This window comes from Grampus griseus, assembly GCF_964374135.1.
Source record: "Grampus griseus genome assembly, chromosome: 16".
NCBI classification, from domain to species: domain Eukaryota; kingdom Metazoa; phylum Chordata; class Mammalia; order Artiodactyla; family Delphinidae; genus Grampus; species Grampus griseus.
This window is the reverse complement of record NC_139010.1, coordinates 40,920,640-40,941,629: the sequence shown is the minus strand read 5'-3', so window position 1 is coordinate 40,941,629 and position 20,990 is coordinate 40,920,640. Positions and strand designations below refer to the sequence as shown.

The 20,990-nt window shown below is 36.7% G+C and overlaps 1 protein-coding gene across 2 annotated transcripts in view; it reads left to right on the top strand.

Moving 5' to 3' along the window:
* The window catches only part of PARG (poly(ADP-ribose) glycohydrolase), a 113,173-nt gene that overhangs the window by 4,723 nt on the left and 87,460 nt on the right, over positions 1 to 20,990 (top strand). For both annotated transcript variants that reach the window (XM_082674048.1, XM_082674049.1), the window contains exons 2-7: positions 1,727 to 1,793; positions 2,410 to 3,390; positions 4,282 to 4,469; positions 9,651 to 9,769; positions 9,903 to 9,986; positions 14,556 to 14,630. In XM_082674048.1, coding sequence (XP_082530174.1) covers positions 1,727 to 1,793; positions 2,410 to 3,390; positions 4,282 to 4,469; positions 9,651 to 9,769; positions 9,903 to 9,986; positions 14,556 to 14,630 — 1,514 coding nt within the window. The remainder of the gene's footprint in view (positions 1 to 1,726; positions 1,794 to 2,409; positions 3,391 to 4,281; positions 4,470 to 9,650; positions 9,770 to 9,902; positions 9,987 to 14,555; positions 14,631 to 20,990) is intronic.

The following is a 20,990-nucleotide window of genomic DNA, read 5'->3' as shown; positions in this document are numbered from 1 at the left end:
GTATCTCATGTTATGGTGTTTGAGGGGACATAGGTAAATAAGAGGAGTTTATGACCTAAGGTACCTAGATTCTTACATTGCAATTTAGACAGTGGTTGAGAATGTTCAAGATTTTCTTATACTAAAATATTATATACATGTAATCCATATGCAGTACATTAAATTTTGAAAGTATGCTTAAATTTCTAATGTTTATATAAATTGTGGCTTGAATTTATTTATGTTACATGTCCCTTACTGAACCATCAATTCTACTTTTGCTACTGTCTGCTGGTCATTTCTGTCTAGTTATCTTTCTGGCATTTCAAATTTAGTGTGTTCAGTATTGACCCAATCATATTTTTCCCCTAAATCCAGTTCTTTTATATTCTGCATTTCTGTTTAATGTTGTCATCATCTTTCAAGTCTCAAGCATTAAAGCTTAGTGTCACCTTTAACTTCTCCTATCATTGTGAAGTCTGTAATGACTCTCACTTCTCAACTTTTTATTGTGTCCTTACAAGGGCTATTTTTAGATCTTGACCAGTAGTTCTTCAACCTTGCTGATCATCAAAATCATTTTTTGAAAAAAAAATACAGATTCCAGCTTCCCTCATACCTCCATCATCACATATAGATTTTGATTCAGAAGGTCTAGGTGTGGCCCTTGAATCCATTTGTTATCAGCCTCCTGATGATTCAGATGGTTTGGGAACCACTGACCTAGACCAATACCTTCCTCACTCGCTTCTACTGACAGGCTGTTCCTTTCTTGCCCCTTCACATCTGCCCTCCAGGCTATGTATCCTGCCTGACTTGGAGCCTCCTAGATTTGAACTCTGGCATTAACTCTGAGTGTGACTTTTGACACTTTTTTGTACCTCTCTTTGTGGATTATTCGGGGATCTCTATGGTATGGTCCTAGCTGACTTTTCAGCCATATTTTCTGTTGCTTTCTTTATATTTTTCTGCCGTTGGTTCCGTTGCTTCTGATTTTCCCTTTATGCGATGACATGTTTATTCTTCAAGACACAATTCAAGCACTACTTATCAGATGATCCCATTTACTTCAGTTCCCTAAAGTAGTCTTTTCCTCAGAAATATCTTAATTTCTTATCAGGATCTTTTTAATTTATTTTATTTTTTAAATTTATTATTATTATTATTTTGGCCGTGCCGCACAGCTTGCAGGGTCTCAGTTCCCCAACCAGGGATTAAACCTGGGCCATGGCAGTGAAAACACCAAATCCTAATCACTAGACCACCAGGGAACTCCCTCAGCCTCTCTTTTGATACTAATGATAATTAAGAACTAATATTACTGAACATATATCAGATAGTGCCCTAAACACTTTGCAGTGGTTATTATTTAATTTAAACCTCACAATAACCCCAAGAGAGATACTATTAATTTGCATGTTTACTAATAAGGAATCAGAGACACAGAGAAATGGCTCTTCACAAAGTCATACAGGAATCCAGTAGGAGAGCCAGGATTTGGATCTAGGTAATCTGATTTCAGAGCATGTACTCTCATCCATTAGGCCATACCAATTCTTTTAGGGTCTGGTCACTTTCTCTTCTATGCCAAATGTATTATCTCCCATTGCCTGAGTGGGGAAGGAGTGATTAATCGTTGTTTAATCCACAGAACCTGTCATAATGCCTTACATGCATATATGCTGCTATAGGTATTTTCTCTTTGAAGGTATGCATGCACATACATTAATTTTTTTTTTTTTTACAGTTTTCAAACAGAAGACTATTACCAGTTGGATGGACACGAAAGGACTCAAGACAGCTGAATCAGAAAGGTAAAGAGCCATGCCTATATAGAGAAATGAATAACATGATATATGGATGTTTTATTGTGCTTCATGCTGTTTTCTCTTCTTTTTACTTTCTCATTTTTCTTTATCTACATTTCATTTAATAAATAATAATTTTTTAGAGTCTCCTATGTGCCAGGGATGGTCCAATATACTTGAGATACAGAGATGAAAGAGGAATAGTCTCTGTCTTTAAGATACTTAATAGTGTAGTGATGCTGACAGACACCAAAATACATGATGATTACGTGGTGTGATCAATGCAACAGTAAAGATTTAAACAAGGTACAGTGGTGGTTAGCATATAAAACAGACAATCAGCTTTACTTTTACAGGAAAGACTGCACAGGAGGTGAGTGAAGTTTAACACTGCACTGTGGCAGGTGTTTGCCAGGCACACAGTTGGGGAAAGGGCATTATAGGCATATGTGCAAAGACATGGACCCATGAAAGAGCATGCTGTATGCTCAGGTAATCACAAGTAGTTTAATTAATGCTGTGACATTGTAGGAGTGTGTTCAGGTAAGTGATTTTTTTGCGTCATAAATTCTTTCTGTTGTATCATAAGTTCTGTTGTATCATTCTTTCTATTCTTTTGTAGTTTGCATAGTAAAGAAAACAACAATACAAGAGAAGAATCCATGATGAGTTCTGTACAGAAAGATAACTTTTATCAACATAACATGGAAAAATTAGAAAATGTTTCTCAGCTAGGTTTTGATAAATCACCAGTTGAAAAAAGTACACAGTATTTGAACCAGCATCAGACTGCAGCTATCTGTAAGTGGCAAAAGGAAGGGAAACATTCAGAGCGACTTTTGGAAAGTGAACCTCCAATAGTAACTCTGGTACCAGAGCAGTTCAGTAATGCTAACATTGATCAGTCACCCCAAAATGATGATCACAGCGACACAAATAGTGAGGAGAGTAGAGATAATCAACAATTTTTGACACCTATAAAGCTTGCAAATGCAAAACAGACAACAGAAGATGAACAGGGTGTAGAAGCCAGAAGCCACCAGAAGTGCAGCAAGACTTGCCATCCCGCCGAAGACTGTGCAGGGTGTCAGCAGGAAGAGACAGACGTGGTGCCAGAGAGCCCCTTGTCAGATATCGGCTCTGAGGATGTTGGTACTGGACTGAAAAATGCCAACAAATTGAATAGACAAGAAAGTAGCCTAGGAAATTCTCCTGCATTTGAGAAAGAAAGTGAACCCGAGTCACCAATGGATGTAGATAATTCCAAAAATAGTTGTCAGGACTCAGAAGCAGATGAAGAGACAAGTCCAGGTTTTGATGAACAGGAAGATAGTTCCGCCCAAACAGCAAATAAACCTTCAAGGTTCCAAGTAAGAGAAGCTGACACTGAATTGAGGAAACGGTCCTCTGCTAAGGGAGGTGAGATTCGATTACATTTCCAATTTGAAGGAGAGAGTCGCGCTGGAATGAATGATTTAAATGTCAGACTACCTGGAAGTACTTCTAGCCTGAATGTAGAGGGCAGAAATTCTAAGCAACATGGGAAAAAGGATTCTAAAATCACAGATCATTTCATGAGAATGCCGAAAGCAGAGGACAAAAGGTAATTTTTGCCATCAAGAGTATCTTCAGTAGTGTAACATGTTTAACAAAGGGGGTTTAACAAAGTTATGGTTTACACTGAAGCAAAGAAATAATTGTCTTTCTTGTTAACTATTTATGCTAAATTTAAACCTAGGTTCAAAATGTTAAATTCTAAAAGTCCCAGAAACAGAAAACAAGAAGTAAATAAATAATCAGACTTTAGTTTCATGAACTTCCTTCTGAGATTTATGGGAATTATTAGAACATAAATATGATAGTAACTGCTGTTTTCTTAGGCCATTGTACATGCACCTTCTCTAATGCTGTAACAGGCAGGCAGGTGTTATTGTACTCACTTCACAAATGAGAAAATTGAGATTTGGGTTAGAGAATTCACTGAAATTATGTAACTTGTGGGCAGTAAAGCTGGGATTTAAATCCCGGTCTGATTACAAAAAAAATGTAAATGTAAAAATTTTATTTATGCAATTATCCCATATGATATCTTAAAGCCTACTCTGTAATTCTTGTGATCTTTATGGCAAGCGTGCCATAGTAAGTTCACTTCATTGCATATTACTGTCTAGAGTCCTGAGAAGTAGCTGATACTGTGAATCATGACTCATTTGGCAGTGTATATATTTTTACACGTTCCCTTTTTTCAGAAGGTGGTTTACGTGTGTTTGGAAATTCCTTCCACAGACTATTGAAAATAAGCTCTCGGGTTTTACTGTAAACCTTATAAGGTATTTTTGTTGTTTTGTTTTGTTTTTTTTCTAAATACCAAGGAGAAAGAGCAAGTTTGGCACATTTTAAACAATAACGTTCTGGGTAAGTTTTTTCACTTGTGTATCTAAGTAAATTTAAACGGTAAGTGGTTTGTGACTGATTACATTTGTTTTGATCTTAGAAAAGAACAATGTGAAATCAAACATCAAAGAACAGAAAGGAAGATCCCTAAATACATTCCACCTCACCTTTCTCCAGATAAGAAATGGCTTGGAACTCCTATTGAGGAGATGAGAAGAATGCCAAGGTGTGGGGTCCGGCTGCCTCCCTTGAGACCATCTGCCAATCACACAGTGACTATTCGGGTAGGTGTTACCTCTTACCTATAAAGAGAGAAGATGCTAAGTCTTAATTTATTCTGATACTTATAAATGTGAAAAACAGACCAAAGCATAAAAGTGCTTCTCTTTTCTGCATATATAAAGTACTGAGAATTCTACAGGATGGAGAAATATAACAATAGCTTACTTAACACGGTACTTAACAAATCCATAAGAGGAATCATTGTTAGCTGGTGAGAAAATTGAATTTTTCTGTATTTTTAAGAAAATTTATTGGATTAAAAAAAAATTCAATTGACAATATTTATTGAGTACCCACTACATGTTAGGTACTAAAATTCAAAGTTGTATGTGGTTCAATATCCTCAAATCATTCTTCAGTTTTACCCTCTTTTCTGAGCTTTAGATTCTTCTAGATATCTCCCTCACTGTCCCACAGGTATCTCAAACTCAACATTTTTAAAACCTTATTTAAAAAAATTATGGTTATACATATACCATCTTAACCATTTTTAAGTGTACATTTCATTGGCATTCAGTCCATTCACAGTGTTGTGCAACCATTACCACTATTCATTTCCAGAAAATTTTCATCTTCCCACACAGAAACTCTGCCTACTAAACAATAACTTCCCATACCTAACTAACCCCTGGTAGCCTCTTTCACACTGTCCATGTGTTCTTTTTTTTAAAACAACAACAACAACAACAACTTTATTGAGGTACATAAAATTAACCCATTTTAAGTACTCAATTCAGTGATATTTAGTTAATTTTTAAAAAATTTTTATTTATTTATTTTTGGCTGCATTGGGTCTTTGTTGCTTTGCGCGGGCTTTCTCTAGTTGCAGTGAGCGGGGGCTACTATTTGTTGTGGTGCTCAGGCTTCTCATTGCAGTGGCTTCTCTTGTTGTGGAGCACGGGCTCTAGGTGCGCGGGCTCTAGGAGTTGTGGCACAGGGGCTCAGTAGTTGTGGCTCGTGGGCTCTAGAGCTCAGGCTCAGTAGTTTTGGTGCACGGGTTTAGTTGCTCCGTGGCACGTGGGATCTTCCCAGACCAGGGCTCGAACCCCTGTCCCTCCTGCATTGGCAGGCGGATTCTTAACCACTGTGCCACCAGGGAAGCCCATATTTAGTTAATTTACTGACTTAGGCAACCATCACCATAATCCAATTTTAGAAGATTTCTACCACTCATAGAATAGTTTTAGATATTCATCTCTTGGGAATTCTCTGGTGGTCCAGTGGTTAGGATGGTTAGGACTCAGCGCTTTCACCGCTATGGGCCTGGGTTTTATCCCTGGTCAGGGAACTAAGATCCTACAAGCTGTGTGGCGTGGCCGAAACAAAAAACAAAAAAAAACCCATAGAGGATTAAATATTTATCCCATTTATTAGTCAGATGCTGTATTAGATTTCACAGGGGCTACTTAAAAAAAATCCCTTTTCTTGTACAACTTAGTCCACATGTGATTAAATATTTTGAAGTATAGAATTTATTAACATAGTTAGGTAGCAGCAACATTGAGCAGGGTGGTGGGGTTGGACTGAGCTCCTAAAGATGAGCAGAAATTTCTGAGGTGGAGTTAATTTAGCGAGGCAAGGGAATTCCAGACAGATACATAATCTGTATAGGAAAAGGCTGTGTGGTTAAAAACTATTTGTTTTAGAAATGAAAAACAATTGATTTGCTAGAACTGAGAATTTGGATGGGAAATGGTGGAAGAGAAGACTTGAAAAGTGGATTGGGTCCATATTGTAGAGGGCTTCAGGTGCCAGGAACTGGACTTGAGTCTGTAGGAATTGGAACTCATTAAAATGTCTGTGTAGACAATAGTTGTACTGTATGTATAGCAAGATTGATCAGACAGGTATAAGTAAGGAAAACTGAAGTGAGGATACATTGGAAACAGGGGAAGGTAATGTAAGAGCTCAGATAAGAGATGAAAAGTAAAGAAACAATAATTATCAAATTGTGCTGCATGGAAGTTGTTCAGGGGTTCTTTTGAAATTGACTCTCGTTTCTTTTCTAAATTATACTTTTAGCTATGAAAAACCTGTAGTAAAAGAACTAACAAATGCGCTCAAATTTTAAAATGCTTAATACCATATTTTAACCAGCAGATTTTACCAGGAGAACTCATTTTTACGCAGATCATAGAATCAAGGTTCTCTTGCCACTGCTGTTTGAAGAATTTCCTTAAGTATCAAAATATCAGTTAAAAAAGGTTACCATTTGCAACTGTTTTGGTGTGTGAATAGGATTTTCTTAATACTGGATAAGAGATATAAATAGTAGGTTGATGTAAGCTTTAGCTGTCATCTCTAACTCCTGATTTCAGATTTTATAGTCCTTAAAGTAACCTCATTGCTATTGATGTTAGAATATGTAAAGTTACTGTAAAAATTATATTTATTTAAATAGCTTATGTTTAAATATAGTGATTTTGTATCACATTTCTTAGGGAAAAAAGAGTTTTGCTATTTTAAAAAGTTTGAAAAAAAATAAGAAAAAAATTTAAAAAAAGTTTGGAAATAACTGAGACAGGGTAATAACCATGAGAATAAAAAAGAATAAATGGTTGCATTGTTTTGAGGTAATATTGATAGGACATGGTGAATTCTTAAGTATGGGTGATAAGGGGAAAGGAGGCATTGATAATGTGTGTAAAATTAAGAAAAGACTTGGATGACTGACAAGATGTTAATGGTGAAGATTTGGAGAAAAGGTTGATCGGGGGAAGTAAGTGATATTTTGACTTTTCCTGCTTCCTCTCTCCCGCTACCCACAAAGAAAACCTGAAGCATCTTATACCATCATTACCTAATCTTTGTAACTACTGTTTATTTATTGTTAGATATCCAATGAATTTATAAAAGTTTTATTTTATTACAAAAGTAATATAGGCTCAATGGGGAAAAAAAAAAAGCAACTGTTATGTGAAAGTGTATACCTCAGAAAACCCAAGTGTCTCTCAGTCCTATTCCCAGAGTTTAACAGTTTGGTGTATTTTCTTCTAGATCCTTTTTCCTGAATATGGTAATATGATATATGTATAATTAATAGTTAGTTATTAAATAGACAGTCCTTAATTACATTTCTGAGATGCCAGATATTAATAGTTACAGAATTTGAAGTAATAAAGTAAAGCTGATATTTAGCGTTAGAAATGTAAGGCAATCTGAAATTGCATGGATGGACATAATAGTGCTTGATTATCTGTAAACGCACACACACATTCACGCACCAACATGTACACACATAAGGTAAACACATGTAGGTGCATGCACTATGCACATGCACACACACATTTAGACAGACAGACATCCAAAGCATATCCTTATATATATGTTCTCCTATGTGTGAACCTCTCCTGGTACCTGTTTTTGTCACCTCAGATTACATGGAACATCTTTACAGAATCACTTTTGGGATCCTCATCTGGAGGTGAAAATACTTTTGGCATGATTGGTTACTCAGCCACTTTTGACCATTCTTTATTCTTTCCTCCTTGGAATATTCTCATCCTTTGGATTCCTTGACACCATATAATCGTGATTTTCTTCCTACCTCCTTAAGCCACTTCTTATGTTCCTTTTAGCTTTTTTTCTATATGTGGCCCTTAAACGTCGTTGGAGTTCCCCAAAGCTCTTCATAGGTCCTCTTCTCCTTCTCTCTCGGGGTAGTCTTATACACACTCATGGTTTTAATGGTTATCTATATAAATGACCTATAAATTTATTTATCTTGGGTTGCAGACTTTTAATGAAGCTGCCTATTTGACAGCAGCTTTCCCTTTTCAAGGCTGTTCCCTTTTCTTGTTTCTTCCGCCTTTTCCTACTTCTTTTTATCCTTTGGAGTTGAGCTCAACTGCTACTTCCTCGAAGCCTTCCCTAAGCTTACCAGATAAGTTAAAATTGTCTAGAAAGGTTCTTATGACACTATGAACCTCTCATTTATAGCATCTTACAGTTGAAATTTTATATTTATTTATGTGATTATTTGATGATCTACAGTGAAATTCTGATTTATGCTATAGCATGGATGAACCTTGAAAACATTATGCTAAGTGGGAGGCCGGGCACAAAAGGTCACATTTTGTATGATTCCATTTATATGAAATGTCCAGATTAGGCAAAATGTAAAGCTATTTTGTTGTAAAGTATCTTTTTCCTCAGACATTTACTTAATGCTTATTATAAGTAGCATGTGTATATATATGCATACATATACATGCATATACATATATGTGTACATTTACATATACAGTTGACCCTTGAACAACTCGAGGGTTAGGGGTGCCGACCCTCTGGGTAGTCCAAAATCCAAGTATAACTTTACAGTTGGCCCTCTATATCCGACGTTCCACATCCACACATTCAGTCAACTGCTGATTGTGTGGTACTGTAGTACGTATTCATTGAAAAAGATCATTGTATAAGTGGACCCAAGCAGTTCAAACCCGTGTTGTTCAAGGGTCAACTGTATGTATGTAAACACTTATACCTATTAGAAACACACATGTCAGGCTCTGTTGTAAATATTCAAAATACAAAGTTAATATAATTACTATTCTCAAGAAGTTTAGAGTCTAGTGGGGGAAGGGAAAAAAGTGTGCTCTAGTATGATCATGATCTAGTAAAACAAGAGAGAATACACTTACTGCCTATTAGAAAGTTTTTAAAGACTTCTTAGAGGAAATGAAGATTGAGCTGAGTCTTGAAGGTCAGAATAGATGTTTACCCAGATAGTGTTTGCAGTAAGAGAGAATGTTAAAAACTGGCATCATTAGAATCAAAGTATAGGCAGAGGGGAGCCATTATAGGATTAGAAGCTTGGGGATATTTTAGAAACATACTGTTATTCCCAAGTGGGGATAAGGGTTTTATGGGGGATGAATGTGTCTGGGAGTAGTTGGAGTTAGGGAGAGGGATAGAAAGCTGTTACCAGAAATTCAGGCAATGAATAATGAGGACCGGGGGTGGCCGTGGGGGCTGGATGGGATGAAGATAGAATGCCAAGGACATGGTGACTTGGAAACTGATTAACTGGAGGTAAGGAGTGGGAACAACTGAAAAAGACATGAGATTTCTTGCCTAGGAGCTGGTCTGTATTTTATAACATTTGCTTTGGCTGCTTTCTTTGGATTATTTTGTACAAGAGATATGCCTAGTTTTTATGCACTTACAGTTTTCTTATATTTCAGGTAGATCTTCTGCGAGCAGGAGAAGTTCCTAAACCTTTCCCAACACATTTTAAAGATTTGTGGGACAACAAGCATGTTAAGATGCCTTGTTCAGAACAAAACTTGTACCCGGTGGAAGATGAGGTAAGAACAAAACTGAACAGAACTGATGTTCTTTTAGTCTCTGAAAGGTATTTTAATACTTGCTGTTTGACTTCTGATTCTACCATGTAAAGGAACTTGGAATAGTTTCCTCATGTTTTTCTTTTCCTTAAAGAATGGTGAGCGAACTGCAGGGAGCCGGTGGGAGCTCATTCAGACTGCACTTCTCAACAAATTCAGTCGACCCCAAAACCTGAAGGTGTGTTCTTTTGCTATTCTTGTCTCTTACATGTAGTTCTTAGAGGTGGGCCCTGGTGTCCTCCCTCAGAGACATTTTTTGGTCTTTAATAGACTCAGGTAACAGCATTATTTATATGGTAAGTGCTTGCTTCCTGAGGAACTCTCTTTAGAGACATTCTTGGTTTACACTCCATCACTAGGAAATGAGTAGAATTGAGAGTTGTAAATTACTTGCCTGGAGCCACACAGAATAATTTGGAGAACCAGGAATAAGACTTCTGTTTCTTGATTGCCCATCCAGTTTCCTTTGGTCCTGGCTTCTCTTTTATTTTGTTTTGGAATTATCATACTTCTGAAACGTCTTTAAAAGTAAATGAGGGAAGAATTATGACTTCACCATTGTTTGCCCGAAGGGAAGCTGAGTTTCCTAATGATTAAAGTATACATTAAGCATTCTACTTTTTATTGCTCTTAATATAGCTTCTAGCAGTTTCATAATTTATTAATCTTATATTTTGGCAATAATTCAATTTTTGCTTTAAAAAATATTTCGTTCAAGATTGTAAGGGCAACCATTAGATAGTTTTTTCTAATATTTAAAATATGAGTGAGAGTATATGTTTATTTTTGGCACTATAGCCTTATATAAACTTTTAAAGTTTTTGTAACTATAAACAGATTTTTTTATACTTCTGTGAAAATGGGTTTCATTTTATTTGAGAGACTTAATTTGTTGTATACAGTTTCTCAGGTTTAATACTGTTTTTTTCATTTATTTATTGTTAACGAGTCCAAGCTCACTCTTCTCGCCTTATGACAGGCAAATAAATCAGGAGATAGGTGTTGAGGCAAGGAATATAACTTTATTCGTAATTATTCAGAAAGCGGGCAGACCAAGAAGATGGCAGACTAACGTCTCCAAAAAAACCATCTTATGGGGGTTTGGATGTCAGTTTCTTTTATAGAACAGTGAAGGGGAGGAGATGAGGAAGTAAAGTAAAAAGGCCATAAGTTTTGCAGATATCCCCTGGAATGGCCGGCCTTGGGGAGGAGATGTGTTAATTTCTTCTTTCTGGCAGACATTCACAGGTGGACAGGGTCAGGATGCTTCCCTGAACAAAGGCACTTTGGTTTGACATTCAGGCAGAGGGGCACGGTTCCCTGAGCCAGCCATTATGGATAGACAGTATCCTTTTAGTGAACAAAAGCAGCTGGAAAGCAAAGGTTAAAGTAAAAGAAACAGGTAGTCAGATTTGGCTCTTCCTTGTTACGTACTTACAAGTTATTCTTAAACTTTCTATACCTTTCCTGTAGCTCCTTTTTTTTTCCTTAGCTCTTTTTTTCCTTAACGTGAAAAATAGTGATAAGTTGTACTATAATATATTTTGAAAATTTTATTTCTTAGTGACAGTGTTTCTCAATCTTGTAATTACTTCTTTTAAATGGGAGGAATTCTCAGGGTCTCCCAGACTTTACTTATTGTTAATATTTTAATTACATATGTACAAACGTAAAGCTAAATATAAACTCTTCATAGTATCCAGCTATATCAATTTGATGTTTTTCCATTTTAAGCATTATGACCCGTGATTTGAGTTGTGTTCATTATCACAGTCAAAACAATTTGTAATCAGCATTTCCTTTTTGCACAGATTTTTAAACACTGATCTGAGCCTTGAAATAGTATGCTGAGAAACTTAAAAAAAATACTGTATAAAGAAAACATTCTTTGTTTTGTATTTACTACTTTTTTTTTTTTTTAACCAATCACAAACAGTTGGTGGATGTTGGTAGAGGCAAAGATGGGATCCGTATGCAGAACATCAGCTTGTGAATAAGTATGATGGTGACCACTTTGGTCCAGGTTTTTATGACTTTGGCATTTCTATACTGCAGTGCATCTTAGGATCGCTCACTCTCTCCACCATTTTTATGTATTTGAAGCACCATCTTTCATTTCTACAGTGTGTTGTTTTTTGGCCTTTGTATTCATTCCCAAACCACAATTATATACTCATAAACACAAGCAGGCCAATCAAGAATACTATCCAGACTCCATTTGAAAAACACTGACTTAGGACCTTTATGGCCTTACAAACAGGATTATTTAAGAATTTACATATTTTTTCTTTAAACACAAATGCAGAATAATCATAGTGTTCTAAATTACATTGCTGCTTGCCTCTGTTAGCAATTCCTTAGTGCGCCATGATTACCTTAGGAAGGGGTAATTGCTTTAATCTGAATTTCCCTTTCTTGTTTATTTTATGGTAGGTTCAATAGAAAAGTAATCCACCGAGATTTTCTTCTGTTTATGGTAATTGTTTCCTTTGCTGAAAGAACACTATGAGAGGGATGGAGAAACGTTAAATCCCTCTTATCGAATATAATAATATTTTTGCTGTTTTTATGCCATTTGATGTTGAATTAAGAGGGATTAGAGATGTTAAAAATGTAAAAAAGGAACAGTGTCCTCAAAAGTTGATCTACACTGTAATATTTCTATGAATAATGTGTCTGGTAGTTTGTAAAGAATGGACTTCTTTCTGCTTTAACTCATTGTGCTTATTATGAATTATGAACTGAAAAAAAGTTACTCAGCTAAGAATACTGTATAGAGTAGCATCCAGCTTTTCTGGTGATAGGAGATCTCATGGTGGACTACTTCTAAGACTTGAAGACTGAAGTAAAAGTAAATATTAGTTAGGAGTTAATGCTAATTACACAACTCCATTAAAGAATTACAGCATAAATGCTATTTAGAATGTTTTTCCTTACCAACTTTGAGGAATAACTTACATATAAGAAAGTACATCCTTTTAAAGAATGTAATTTGATGAGGTTTGACATTTGCATATACACTTGAAGCCCCCACTACAGTAAAGATACAGAACATTCCTGTCACCCTGCAAGGATTCTTCTTACTCATTTGTGGTCAGTTTCCTCTTTCTGTACTGGCCCCAGGCAACTATTGATCTGCTTCTTCTTTTTCCTTTTTTTTTAAACTATAGATCGGTTTACATTTTATATGAATGGTATCATGTATTATGTATGCTAGTGTGTCTGGCTTCTTGCACTTAGGTGAAGATCTTTGAGATTCATCCGTGTTGTTGAATGTATCAGTAGCTTTTTCCAGTATAAGCATTGTTTGTCCATTCACCCGTTGATAGACATTGCTATTTTTTTTAATAAATTTATTTATTTTTGGCTGCGTTGGGTCTTCGCTGCTGCACGCGGGCTTTCTCTAGTTGCGGCGAGTGGGGGCTATTCTTTCTTGCGGTGCGTGGGCTTCTCATTGCGGTGGCTTCTCATGTTGCAGAGCACAGGCTCTAGGTGCGCAGGCTTCAGTAGTTGTGGCACGTGGGCTCAGTAGTTGTGGCTCGCAGGCCCTAGAGCGCAGGCTTAGTAGTTGTGGTGCATGGGCTTAGTTGCTCTGCGGCATGTGGGATCTTCCCAGACCAGGGCTTGAACCCGTGTCCCCTGCATTGGCAGGTGGATTCTCAACCACTGCGCCACCAGGGAAGCCCCAAAACTTGGGTATCTTCTTATTCCAAATAGATAAAAGACATTTTGTTGGCTCATTATTTAACCTAGCTGCTTGGTAATAATTTATGTGGCATGAAGTATTTTTCAGGAAGCTCTTTGGCAGAGTGTTAATTTTTAAAAACTTCATCAATTCTGAGGAAATTTGGAAGGTTTATAGTAATAATCTAACACAGTGTCTTTCAGACTTAATATGCCTTCAGTAAAAAAATTGGGGGGGTGTGTTACAGTCATAAATGTTTTTTTATAAATTCTATGTATTTATTACTTTAGTAATTTAATATTTATTATAAAAGATAATCAAAATAGAAATTTTAAAGGTTGAGATAAAATATAATTGTAAATAATTGTTCTTTTTGCATAATTAATGGATTGTCATATGCCTACCCCACTCTGGTAACTGGGAAGTACTGCCTGTTCAGACAGTTGAAAATTACACCAGCAGATGGCGCAATAGTCTAACTTTTTACAAAAATACGTAATTTACATGGACTAATGGGGAAAGATAACCATTTTTATGTAGCTTATAAAAATAGCTAATAGTAAAGGAGAAAAGACTATTTTAGGCTTTAAGCTAATGTTTCTCAGTCTTTTTTTCATTATTGCTCTCTTTCCCAGGGAGCCTTTTTAGATATTTTTTTCCTAATTTACTCTCCTAATGAAATCTTAATGCTGATGCGCAGTGTATCTGTACATGTAGTGTGACTCTGTTGAAGACCAAAAGTCACTATAATATTTACTTTTTTTATCCCTAAGATCCAATTTTTGTCCACTTGAATTATATCGCCTCTGATTAGAGAGCATGTTTTAGAGTAATTATGTTTTTCCCCCTGTTACTTGAGCTTTCTAATCTCATTTTTCTTAAGTGAATAATAAATTAGTATGCGCTCTTTTTGTTCATAGTTACTGACGTGGAGTAGCTAATGGTAGGAGAAGCTTGCCCAACATTAAGAAATATACTGGAAATAGTTCATAAAGGAGACAGGCTGTTCATAGACAATTCACTTTACTATATCATGACATTTTGTTTATGCTTTTTCCCTAGGATGCTATTCTGAAATACAATGTGGCATATTCTAAGAAATGGGACTTTACAGCTTTGGTTGATTTCTGGGATAAGGTAGAAGTATGCTTATTTCTTAAACTATGAAACTAATATGACAACTCTAATGGAAAAGTTTGAGAAAAATATGCATAATTCTGTCACACTAACACCATTATCATCTTTTATTTTTGTGAGAAATATTTCCTGCTATTTTATATGCAGCTAATTTTGAATTTTGCTTTAGTCTCTCATGATATGCATTTTCTGTTGTATTGTTGTACCATTTTCAGTAGTATAAAATGGCTGCATAGTATTTCATGTCTAGATTTTGATAATTTAATGATTCCCATATTCTCAGACATCTAGGTTGCATAAGTTTTACTCCCTTCTCAATTATACTGTAGTAACATCTTTATATATGTATGTGAATAAATACATGTATATGTTTTCCCAAATTTAATATTGTTTCTTTAGGTGATTCCCAGAAGTTAGGTGGCTAGGTCAAAAGGCACAAAACTTTTATAGCCCTGGATTTATGCTGTAAAATCATTTTTCCTCAGGGGACTGTAGCAGTTTAGTATGCTATCAGCAATGGGTAAGAATACCACTTTGATAGTACTGTTAGAAGAATAGGTATCATCCATTTTGAAAAACTGGCAGTATACCATTTTAAAAAAAACATTTTATTTTGATATAATGATAGATTCACAAGAAATTGTAAAGAAATGTACAGGGAAGGTCCCATGCACACTTCATCCTATCTTCCCAAATGTTGATTGCTTAAATAAGTATAATACAATATCAAAACTAGAAAACTGACACGAGACCTTATTTAGATTTTACCAGTTATACCTGTACTCATTTGTGTGTGTAGTTATGTAACTGTATCTTCATGTAACCACCACCACAGTCAAGATACAGAACTGTTCCATCACCACAGTGCTCACTGGTGCTGCCCATTATAGCCACACCAACTCCTTCCTAACTTCTGGCAACCACTAATCTGTTATCCCTGTGCATAATTTTGTTACTTCAGAAAGGTTATAGTTTGTAACCTTTTCACATTGCCTTTTGGTTCCTTTTTATTGCGGAGTAGTGTTCTGTGAGATTGATGTATCATAATTTAACTGTAAATGCATTTCAGGACATTTGAGTTGTTTCTAGTTTTTAGCTGTTAGAACTAAAGCTGCTGTGAACTTTCGTATACAGTTTTTTGCATAAACATAAGTTTTTATTTCTCTGGGGTAAATCCCCAAGAGTGCGATTGTTGAATTGTTTGATAAGTGTATTTTTAGTTTTAGAAGAAACTGCCAGTATACTTTTGCTAGGTAAGTAAGCCTTCCCAAAGAGATACTTTCATATACAATCTGTTTAAAAGTTTTTTTATAATTTGCTTTTTCTGCCCACAGTTTAATTATCCATGTTATATATGCTTCATTTACTAATACTAGAAACTGAAAGTAATTTTTGAAATGGAAACATTTTGAATTGAAATATTTTCAATATTACACAACTTTAACTTACCTAATAGAGAATAATTATTGAACTTTAAACATTTCCTATGTTGTTTTTAATTGTGGCCTTTCCCTCTCTGGTCTTTTTTTCAGATAAATAACTGTGAGATAAATAAGACAATAATTATTATTCCTGTCGTAAATGAGTAGTTATGATTTAGAAATGAACTTTCTTGGCCAAAGTGACATAGTTTGTCCCTGGTAGGACGGTGTAACCCAATCAGTGTTCTTTCCACTATTGCCTGCGATCACAGTCTGATGTCCCTCTGCACACACCTTCCCCTCCTACTTGCTGCTCATTTTCTCTGTAATTAGAGACTGATATGCCCGCTTCGTCCACTTTTCTGTATTGAAGTTCTGTCTCCCAAGACTAACATCTTCCTATCTACTCCCTCCAAAATGAGATGTCACCGTTCTTTGAATTTCCATGACAAATTTTAAAATTTATCTTGTGGCACTCCCTGTCTTTGCTTTGCTTTATTCTAGATGAAATGTTGACATCCACTGGTATGTCAAAAGTTTCTTGGGGCAGAGACTGTATCTTTCTTAGCTTTGTGTTTCGTGTAGCATCTATACAATGTCTTATTTATCGTGTGTGCTCTGTAAGTAGTTATGGACTGGATTTCAACAGGAGATCAGGCAGTCATATTGGTTTTCATGGTTACCAAGGTCATGAGAATATTATCTAGAAGTAACGGTTTGAGTTAATAAAAACTGATGTTTCTGATTCCTTCTCCCACTCCCTGCCCACACACACAACACATCTAAATTAGACTCTTCCTTCTCTGAGCATTTTTAGCTAGTGATGTTCCAGTGTTCTTGTTACTTCATTTCCTGTGACATTACTGAAGATCAGTCTGTCCTCTAGGATTGCTGGTGGTAATCCAGAAGAAAGTGGTTGCTTAATTACATGGTCAGGAATCAAACATTAAGATTATTGTGAACCCTTATTTTTGAGTTACAAATAAGGAAGAACCTGAAAATGTGAAAATGAAATTGACAGTGTTAACACCACCACTCTCTTTTTTCCAGTAGTTTTGATTGTTTCACAAAGTATCCGTGAGGCAGCATGATATAAGCAGTGGCTCTCAGATTTATTGTGTATCTGAATCCTGGAGGGCGTATTAAAAAGGTAGCTGCCGGGCTTCCCTGGTGGCGCAGTGGTTAAGAGTCCACCTGCCGATGCAGGGGACACAGGTTCGTGCCCCGGTCTGGGAAGATCCCACATGCCGCGGAGCAGCTAGGCCCGTGAGCCATGGCCGCTGAGCCTGCGCATCCGGAGCCTGTGCTCCGTAACGGGAGAGGCCACGACAGTGACAGGCCTGCGTACGGCAAAAAAAAAAAAAAACAAAAACAAAAGGTAGCTGCCTACCATCCTCTCCAAGTTTTCTGATTCAGTGGGTCTGGGATGAGACCTGAGAGTTTGCATTTCTAATAGTTTCCTAGGTGGTGCTGCTGTTGGTTCAGAGACCATGCCTTGAGAACTGCTGGCGGAAAAAAGAGCATAGAATTAGAAATGAGTATTTTGTTTCTTAGTCTCAAAGGTTTGTAACTTTAGGTAAGCCACATGACCTCAGCGTTAGTTTCCTCATTTGTAAAATTGACAAAATAACCACTTTATGCATCTTGATGACATGTTTTAAAGATCTAGCTAGCTAACTAATGTATCTGAAATCACTTTTAAAATTCTGGAATGATAATCAAATATATTGTTACTTTCTTACCTCTGTAAACAGTTTGTTTTGCCTCTTTTCAAGAAAAAGTTCTTTCTGTCATTAACATATCTGAATTGTAGGTATGTTGTAAAAATATAAGAAGTAAGACAATAAAAATTACTTGTGCTTTGGCTACCCCCAAACAATCACCTGAAACAACAATCTGTTTCAGGGCTTTGTGTTCTCTTCTGGTTAATTTGTCTATTACTGCAGTAGTGCCACAATGTCTTAATGGCTATAGCTTCATAATAATTCTTGATATCTAGTAAAACGAGCCTCTCATCAGTCTTCTTTCTCACAAGTGTACTGGCTATTCTTTATTCTTTCACGTAAATTTTAGAATCAGCCTGTTGGTGTCCGTAAAAATCCTGTTGGACTCTTGAGTAGAATTGCATTAAATATGCAGATAAATTGGAAAAGATTTTACATCTACATAATACTGTATGTTCCTCTCCATAAGGATGGTATGGGTCTTCATTTATTTAGGGTTTTCTTAGATCAGACAGGACCTTGTATTCCAATATTTCTCTTGCTTGCTGTCATGGAAGCCCTCATCATCTATTTCTCCGTAGTATAACATGAGCTATGCCCCATAATTATATATTTCTGTATATTGTCTTAATTCAATGTCTGCTCAATTGCTCAATTACTCTTAGGTTCCCTGGCATTTACCCCATTTGTGTTTGATTGCTGGCAGAGCCAAGGCACACCCACTGTCTTGGCCGTTGCCATATGCTTTAGGGAAAGATGTGAGATTTGAGCATAAAAGCACTTTGTCCCTTGCCTGATGGGAGCTGTTGGGAAGTTCTTTAGCTTTTCTGAGCCTCAGTTTTCTTCCCATAAAATGGGATTAACAGTAGCTACCTTGGAGTATGATATTCTGATAATTAGTGGCTTCTTGTGGTTCTTTCTCTCAAGACTCCAAACAGGAGGGAACAGGAGCAACCCAGACAGGCCTTGTTCCATCTGTCCATCAGCAGTCGCCGTAGGGCAAGAGCTGGAGGGAAGGTGTATTAGTCAGGGAAACAGCACCAATGGGAGAGAGATACATCTATATATCTATATCTATATATCTATCATCTATATATATATATGTGGGGGAGAGAGAGAGGAAGATTTTAAGGAGGAATTGGTTCACACAATTATGGGGGCTGGCAAGTCTAAAATCTGCAGGGTGGGCTGGCAGACTGGAGACCCAGGGATGAGCTGGTGTTGCAGATGATGTCCAAAGGCAGCCTGCTGGCAGAATTCTCTCTTGCTGAGGTAGGTCAGCCTTTCGTTCTGTCCAGGCCTTCAACTGATTGGATGAGGCCCATCCACCTTATGGAGGGCAGTCTGCCTTACTAAGAGTCCGTTGATTTAAATGTAAATCTCATCTATTGATTTAAATGTAAAACATCCTCACAGAAACATCCAGGATAATGTCTCATCAAATATCTGGCCACTGGGGCCCAGCCAGGTTGAAACAAAATGAACCATCACACAGGGGCTTTGGAAATCTCTTTCTTGTAGCACTTCTCCCTCTTCTTCTGTAATTACATTGTTTGAACATACGTAAACATCAGGAAGATTTGCAATGTGCCTCCACATCCATTCCACAGAGATAGGATTCTAGAGTGGTTAGGAGCACAGATAGGGGTCCACATGGCCTGGGTTTGGATCCTGGGTGGGTAACCTGAGGCATTCTTTCAGCGCATCAGTTTCCCCATTGGGAAATGGGGGTAAATAGTACATTTCTCTCACAGAGTTGTAGTGAGGGTTAAATGATGTAATGTATGCAAAGCATAGATCAGTGCCTGACACCCGGCCATTTTTATCCCTCACCTTCTAGAGTTAATACATTTAAACATCATGATACGATATGTTTCTGCCAAAAATTTTAATGAAAAATAGTATATATAGTTAAAACCTCCTTTGTTTCTCTCTGCAAGTTCTTTTCCCTTTCTCCTTCATTGAAGGCAGCATTGTCCTAAGTGTGGCATCTGATTTGGCAGTTATTTTTTTTCTACATTTTAACTACATATCCATTAACAAGAGATAGCAGTGTTTTCTGCATTTCAAATGATGGAATATGGTATCATAGTGTACATAATATTCTGTAACTTGCCTTATTTTTACTCAGCAGTATGTTGTTGGGATCTAACGATTCTGAATATATACAGAATTGTCTCATTTTAATGCTGATTAGATTCCTTGTATGAATAGCTTACCTTCCTGTGCCGGTACTGCTGGATGTTGGGGAGTTTCTAATGTTTTGCTGTCGTAAGCAGTGCTGTGATGGACACAGCCTATGGCTGTCTTTGTGCCCTTGTGATAGGCTGCAGGGTAGGGCAGGCATGTTGGAGGTTCCCTGGGTATCGACAAAGAACTCTCCAAGATAGTTAGTTGTACTTTATTTTTCACACCCTGGCCAATGCTTGATTGATATTGTCAGGCTTTAAAATCTTTGCCTGTCAGATGGCTTTTTTTTTTAATTAAAAACAATTTTTTTAACGTCTTTATTGGAGTAAAATTGCTTTACAATTGTGTGTTAGTTTCTGCTTTATAACAAAGTGAATCAGCTATACATATACATATATCCCCATATCTCCTCCCTCTTGCATCTCCCTCCCACCCTCCCTATCCCATCCCTCTAGGTGGTCACAAAGCACCCAGCTGATCTCCCTGTGCTATGCAGCTGCTTCCCACTAGCTATCCATTTTACATTTGGTAGTATATATTGCCACTCTCTCACTTTGTCCCAGTTTACCCTTCCCCCTCCCCATGTCCTCAAGTCCATTCTCTACGTCTGGTGGTGTCTTGCGAAGCACAGAAGTTTTTAATTTTGATGAAGCCTAAATTAATTTTTTCTGTTTTTGGTGTCATATCTAAGAAGCTAATCCAAGGTTGCAAACATTTACTCCTGTGTTTTCTTCTAAGAATTTTATGGTTTTAGCTCTTACTTTTAGGTTCATGACTTATTTTGAATTGATTTTTGTATATGGTGTGAATTAGGGGTCAATTTTATTTTTTTGCTTGTGAATAGCCATTTTGTGTTAATTTTCACATACGATGTGAGATAGAGGTCTGATTTCATTATTTTTCATGTGGATGGATATCAGGTTGTCCCAGCACCATTTGTGGAAAAGACTTCTATCCGTATTGAATTGTCTTGGCACCCTGCAAAAACCAATTGACCATACATGTGAGGGTTTATTTCTGGCCTC